Raw genomic sequence first — 7,565 nt, forward strand, 5'->3', positions numbered from 1 at the left:
ACATTAGTAAATCGAGTAAACATTTCCTGAATAGTTTCTTTGGGGAGCATTTCAAATCGTTCATATTTGGACATTAAAAGATCAATTTTTGAACGCTTAACTTCATTAGTTCCTTCGTGAGTAACTTAAAGGAGATCCCAAATTTTCTTTGCGCTCTTGCACCCTATGACTCTATTGTGTTCATGTGGTCCATGGCCGCAATGCAGAATTTTAACAGCCATGACATTGATTTCATATTTTTCAAAATCTTCTTTTGCAAATTCAGACATTGGTTTAGGAACTACCTCGTTTTGATCATTGGTTTTTGTTACCTCGAAATCTCCAACTTCAATGACACGCCAGACCTGGTAGTTTTCTGCCTTGATGAACATCTCCATCCTATTCTTCCAGTATGTGTAGAATTTGCCGTTGAACATTGGTGGCCTTTGCGTGGAGTATCCTTCCTCTAATTTCTCGTGTGTGTTCATACTTTTAGGAGCTTGACTCAAACAGGGTTTCCTGTGTTTTTCGTGAGTACTGGCTCTGATACCAACTGTTATTCCAGTAGGAACACGTACAAGAGGGGGGGGGTGAATTGTAATTGGAACTTTAGTGAAGTTTCTTGCGGAACTTAGAAACAATAAAGGAACTGAGAAACACAGAGGCAAAAGATATACAATTAAGGATACTTCTTGACACTAATCAAGAAGAGAAAACCTCAAAACCTCTTTATATTAAAGTAATGCCTCGATTACAATAACGCAACAACTCGAGTTCCTCTCTTACTCGAGTTCCTCACAGTAACCAACTCTGATTACAGCTCTCTTTACTTCTCTTTCTCTCAGACTTAACTCTAAGTCTTTACAGGATAACTTAATCCTCTCACACTCGAAATACAATTTAGTTTTATGAGAACACTAGATATTAATAAAGCTTAGATATATTAGGAACTTAGGAACTTGAATTTAACTAGGACACAAACTGATTTTATGAAAAACTCTTTAATACGTTTTTAAGAAAATAAAAGACTCTTGGATTGTTTGTGTAATCTTAACTGAAAACTCACGACCCTTTTATAGAGATAGATCATTAGAGTTTGTTCCCTTCAAATCTCAACTGCCAACATTCTACACTCCTTGGTCTCCACGTCCCTTGTCTTGAGGAACAAGGGAAGACCACTTCCCACGTAACTCCTCATAAGCTGGGCGTGGCTTTAGATCAGTTAAACGTTAAAAGATTTTCTCAAAAACTATTTGGTATTTAATCGAATCTTAGGAGAAGTTTTAGGGATTATAAAACTGTTTTTACTTGAATGAAAATTTGATTTTATTAAGTAAAGCAAAAACAATAATTATTTATTTAAATTTAATCCTTAAAAACTTGCAGCCATATATTTGATAAAATCGTTTTAATAAATTAAAATCCTTAAGTTCCATAATATATCATCAGCTAATATTATTATCTTACACGAATACTAAGAGTACTAAACTACCTAGTTTCGTGTCTTCCTTTTATTGGAGCTGCGACTCAGAAGCTTCAGTTGTTCCTACTACGGAACAGGTCTTAGGAACTTCACCATTCTATGAGAACATGGAGATATTGTGAGTGCAATTGTTCCTCTAGCTGGTTTGTGTCAGCTTGGTTGCTCCAGCTTTGCTCAATCCAACTCAGGAACTTCAGCAGCTATCCCTAGTTCCTCTCAGGAACTCGAGCACTTTACTGTAACCATCAAGTAACAATATTAGGAAGTTTGCCTTTTGTCATCAACCAAAACTAGGGTCAACAAGATCCAGTCTTAGCGTACGACCTCCTACCGCTACGACTGCGGGGTGTGATAGAGATAGAAATCTATTAGGATTTAATTTCTTAGGATACTTGATGTATATTAAAACTCATATTGTAATTCCTATATATTTGATCAATGGAACACACTCTTTCAAGGAGTTTCTCATAATCTAGCAAACAATAAGAATCAAAGTGAGGTTGGTTGGTGAGCCTAGTGATAGGAATTTACTCATTATTAATACTCCATTTGTGTCTTTTTTACTGCCCCATAGGAACGGAGCAAATTTTACTGGGTATGGGGTAAAATTTGTAGAGGCACCCCCAAAGAACAATGCGTGACAATACTTCTCCTACAAACAATGCGTAGAAGGGGTGGATTGAGTATCCTACAAATTAAGAAGAAGAAATTAAAGGGGAACACATAGGAATTCCGGCCAAGAGATCACTTGTCGATTTTGATTAGGGAAAGATAGGAGCAATTTTCGCTACTAACACAAGTAGAGTACTAGTATGGTAGTACAGAGTAGTATTTCATCCTCACCATATAAACACACCACAATCGACAAATGATATATTTATCTAATTAAGAATCGGCAAAGCCTACATAAGTATATTTATACATGTTTTAGTGGTTGCCAAGAATTACAAATATTGTAACTAACAAATAACAAAATGAAATGCCTGTTAATCTAACTTAACCAATCTTCCACAACGTACTGCCAACAAAATCCACGGTTACCTCCCTAAATAATGATGCTCATTTCCTATACAATTTTAGCTCCTCGTCCTAATCTTCCCTTTAAGATCTTGATTCCCATGTACCTACACAAACAAGGCGAATTAAAAGAAAGTAAGAAACAATCTTGGTTCATCATTGAAATTAAGGGTTTGGATATTAAAATGTTAATTTAGTTAATTACCTTCCCATCATCATGACAGTTGCTTGAGGATTGGTTCCAGGGGATATCCGAAAGGTGGATCCATCAATAACTCGGAGCCTATCAACACCGAGAACTCGGTAGTCGTGGTTCACCACTTTGCCAACATGGCACCCTCCATGGTAATGCCAAATGGTAATCACAGTATCCTTGCAAAACTGCTCTAAAGACTTAGTGTCATTGGTTTGCTTAGGGATGAGATTAATGTTGGCCTTAACACTCATGTTAAGCAATTTTTGAGTAGTTTCCTCATCACACCCTGTGTTGTTCATGAAGTGTGCAGATTTTATTAAGCTTTCCATTATCTGAATGCCCTCCACACAGCGTCGTAAATCTTGGGGGTGGCTGAAGTAGTTAAAGGTCACCGCGGGGTTGTTGTCGACGTTAGTGTCGATGAGTTTAAGCTGGCCCTTGGACTTGGGTGCAGCTATCTTCTCTAGGATGAAACCACCTTTGAATGCCTCAAAGGGTAAGTCTTGTTTCCTGTCTTTGTAGGCTTGGATTGCTTCTTGTGTTCTTCGCTTTGGTGGAACTGTTGAGAGTTGACCAATCTGTCCATGTAAAATATGCGTACCAACAATTACCTTTTAGTTTACCAATTTTGCCAACAAATAAAGAAAGTTGGTATAATATATAAAGCCAAAACTAACCTCGGCGGAGGCAAGACCATGGTGGCAGTGGATGCTGTCTTCCGCCTGGCCGAACCCACTGCTAGCTTCAATGTACACTCCCTTCTTTGTTATCCCAACTGTTTGAATCAATGACTGCTCTACGTGATTCTTTAAAGGAACGAAAATTGTGTTCATGGGGTTATCTTGCATGCCTTCTCCTACATACTTGTTGTCATAAATTAGAGGAATGTTCAACTTTTTAAGGTCTTGTTTGGGTCCAATACCACTTAGAAGAAGTAATTGTGGACTCCCAATTGCTCCACTTGACACAATCATCTCACTTCCTCTTCTTTTTGATAAAAATGCTTCATGTTGTTTCCCATTTTCATCTTTGAATATCACCCCTACCGCCTTTGGCCTTTTTCCTGTTTACACATACATAACACCATATTTGATACATTAGATATACGCACTGATGATTAATTCAAATAACGTGACAACTAATTCTAGACAGGAGAATGAAAATTTAGACAAAATTAAAATACTCATACTAGCTTAATTGTGCTTATTGACTCTTAATGTATATGTGTAGGGTAATTTGGTAATTCAAACAAGAGAATGCATAAAAAAAATTCAAAAAGGACCTTAACTTTTCAAAGTTGGACACAAAAGTATAAACTTGGTATACCTGTAGTGTTAAAAGTGATTTTCTGGACGGTTGCATGGATGAGAACGTCGAGATTTAGGGGGTTGGCGGAAGCCAAGAGCTCAGCGGCGGTGTGGCGGCGGCCATTCTCCTCGAAAATAGTGCCACCGACCTTGGTTCCATATTTATGATCAAAGGTGAATCCATTGAAGGGTGACACACCAACATCCAAGAGGGCATCCCTAACTGCTTTTTGCCAAGGTGCAAGCTTAGGCCTTTGCACTATCTGTTTCTCTACCCAAGGGTAGGATTCATTCACTAGCTTCGGATCCCAACCTGCCCTTTTTACATAACTGCAAATATCATTTCATCAACTTAATTATTATTGTCAGTTTGAAATTAAAGTGATAAAGGTCAGTAAAATGTGTATTGAAATCCCCCAATTAACTTTCTATATTCATATAAAATCTTGTTCATGTGCTGACTCGTTTCAATGTGTTATTATTAAATTTTCATAAATTAGGAAATATTGATTATTTTGACGACGTTGGTTGGTCTTATCCGATCTTATTCCTGTTGTAGGAGGGAGGCGGTTGAGCCACATGCATTACAGCATTAGGAAGAAAATGTAGGTTGATGAGTTGAATGTTAGGTATGTATTAGTGGTATGGTGGATGACAACAACTAAGCGAGAATAGGACTGAAGTAAATGCTCTCTTCTTTCTATTTTTACGATTAATCACGATCAACATTCAAAAAAAACAAATGTTTTAGCTCTTTTTTTTTTCTCTAATTTAACTCGTCCGGACGGGAGTGAAGAACAAGTACTTTTTTTTTTTTTAGTAAGGTATATACTTCCTCTGTTTCATAAAGTTCTTTACAGTTACTATTTGCACGGAATTCAATGCAATATTTAACTACTAATATATCTAATTTCGAACGTGAAAAAATTATGAAGTACTTCGTATATAGATCACCCCACAAACACACACTTCCTACCAGCCAAAGCCGGGCTTAGGAAAGGAGCGTACGTGGTGGTCTATAGACCATTATCCAAACCCCAATACTCCGTACGAAGTATTAGTTGTATTAAGAGAAGATAGAAATGTGTACCATAAAAAGTGGTAGATGAAGGTTGTAAATGGTCTCATAAAGGGTGAAAGATGTATATGGGTCATTAAATTCTGGCCTCGTGATTCCCAAGCCCACCCAATAGCTCCCTAAGTGAGAATTTCATGAATATTGTCCTTAAAAAATAAAGGGTGAACCTATATTATGAGTTGTAATTACTATATTTGGGTACCTGAGATTCAGAGATATGTAACAGAGGGTAGTATGTTTCTTGTCTTTCTATGAGCATTTCTTGAGTGGAATTCTCATAATCTCATCATTCATACAGAGTAGTAGACCTACAGTATATTTTGTCCAGTTTTCTTAAATTTAGAAAATGTATTAAATGTGTTTACAGCCTGGCAACGTTAATAATAGTCATGTATAATCATCATCTATTGTATTTCAAGTTTTAGTTACATTCACAAATTCACAATACGAAGTGTAGTATAATTTTATGGTTGACTGGACGGATAAGGAAGTCAACGCAATGCAAGACACAAAATGGTTGACTGATCGATGTAATCATCTCCCAGTCCTTCCAATATTTACCCCTTTCAAAACAACAAAATATTTACCCTTGTTTGATGTTGTTCTTCTGTTTCGATATATATTATTATTATGGGTACGTATAAAGTGAAGTTACATTAAAAAAACCATATTACTTTAAGGAAAATGATATTAGCCGGGCAATATTAATGAGAGGTCACATCTGTTATAGTCTTATTAAACGCCGGCCTCCTAAATTGTTAATAATTGCTAATCATAAAATACACTAAACATTTCAATTGAGGATGACAAAATCGAAATTGACCGAGAAAACACGACAGCGCATGAGATGTATACGTACTCTTAGTTGTGCCAAGTTAAGTTGATATAATTTAAAAGGGGAAAATGATGGATGGAATACATACCTGGAGCTAGCCCTAGTATAGAAACCAGCATTAATACAAGTGCCACCCCCTAAAACCTTAGCCCTTGAATTGAAAACTCCATCCGTAGAAATAAAGAGTTGAGCAGCAGAGTTTGATGAGTTGTCAGCCAATGATATGTGGAAATTTTGCATATAACTCACATTAAAGTTGTCAAAGGGTACACCTCCTCTTTCTAAAAGTAATACATTAAAGTGTTGTGAAAGGGTTGTTGCCAATGGACACCCTGCCGTGCCACCCCCGATGATAATGTAGTCGTACCCTCCCGATGATGTCGACGATTTTCCACCGTACGATGGCGATGACGACGACGACGATGATGATGATGATGAAAATGTGCTCGCCCGTCTTATGAACGGGTACTTGTGCTCTGAGGTTTCTTTTGTATCTGCAAATCATTATTTTTCATAATAAATGAGTGATAGATGAAAATAATCCAACCTCCCCGGCCCATTCTTCAAAAAGGAGGCGTTCTCTTAGACCGTTTTCTTAGCCTAAGAGAACACCCCGATCAGGAGAACGGTCTAGACCGTTTTCTCCTGCCTTCTTTTTATTAACAATTTATTAACAAAAGAAAAATAATACTATTGAGTAAACAATCTAAGTCAAAATAAACCGTTAATTAATTGACAAATAAAACAAAATTCAAATAGAGGAATAATAAAACCATTTATATAAAGAGAGGAGTTGACCTTGAGAAGAAGAAGTAGCAGAGACAAAGGAGCTAGAGGAGAAGAAGAAGAAGAAGAAGACAAGGAGACAAAGGAAGAAGAAATGAGAGGCCATAATTAAAGTTAGAAAGAAAAAGGGCAGAATGAGTGGGCAGAGAAATATGATTTTGAAATCTCAGGAGCGGAGCTGAGCTGAGGGGAGAGAAAATTAAACTAGACTGCAAGCTTTTCTGCTGCTGACTTGTGCCTTTCTCTTATTAGCCTCCTTTTCTACTTATATATATATATATATATATATATATATATATATATATAATATATATATATATATATATATAATATATATATATATATATATATATATATATATATATATTTTTAACGCAAAACGACAGGAATTATATTACTAGGCCATAGCCAATAAGTCCAACAAAATACTTTCCCTCAACAGAGGAGGAAAAACAATGAAGCTCTTAGACATATACACAAAATTTAACCCAAAATAACCTTCCTTACAACCAACATCTCTTAGAATTACTTCTTGCCAACTATATACACCTTCAAAAGAGACTTTTTTCACTTCATACTAATTTATTGTGCTAAATTTAAATTAAATAAATATTACCTTTGTTTCTAAATACTTAGCAAAAATTGTACGGGTATAAAGACTTGCGTGTAGTTTTAGAAGGGATTGTGACTTGCAATTACGTAGTAAATGGGAACAATTAAAAAAAAAAATTATAGTGTTACATACTCTAATACATCAGTAAATAACTAAATATTCCTTGGTAATCTATTGTGCTTTTTGGTCAAGTATTCGAATTCTATTTATAACAATATAATTATGCAATTTCATTTTTTTCTCGCCCCCAACATTAGATTCCTGGTTCCGC

The 7,565-nt window shown here is 36.0% G+C and overlaps 1 protein-coding gene across 1 annotated transcript; it reads right to left on the reverse strand.

The window, feature by feature from the left end:
- Positions 1–2,323: 2,323 nt before the first annotated feature.
- Positions 2,324–6,946, reverse strand: LOC110785853 (protein HOTHEAD). The gene is made up of 6 exons (XM_021990368.2): positions 6,694–6,946; positions 5,984–6,389; positions 4,002–4,312; positions 3,353–3,738; positions 2,685–3,253; positions 2,324–2,586 (listed from the first exon to the last, which is right to left on the reverse strand). Exons 1-6 carry the CDS (start codon positions 6,785–6,787, stop codon positions 2,529–2,531), a joined length of 1,824 nt encoding a protein of 607 aa, XP_021846060.1. The 5' UTR covers positions 6,788–6,946; the 3' UTR covers positions 2,324–2,528.
- Positions 6,947–7,565: the final 619 nt, after the last annotated feature.

Source organism: Spinacia oleracea, chromosome 6 (assembly GCF_020520425.1).
Source record: "Spinacia oleracea cultivar Varoflay chromosome 6, BTI_SOV_V1, whole genome shotgun sequence".
Lineage (NCBI taxonomy): Eukaryota > Viridiplantae > Streptophyta > Magnoliopsida > Caryophyllales > Amaranthaceae > Spinacia > Spinacia oleracea.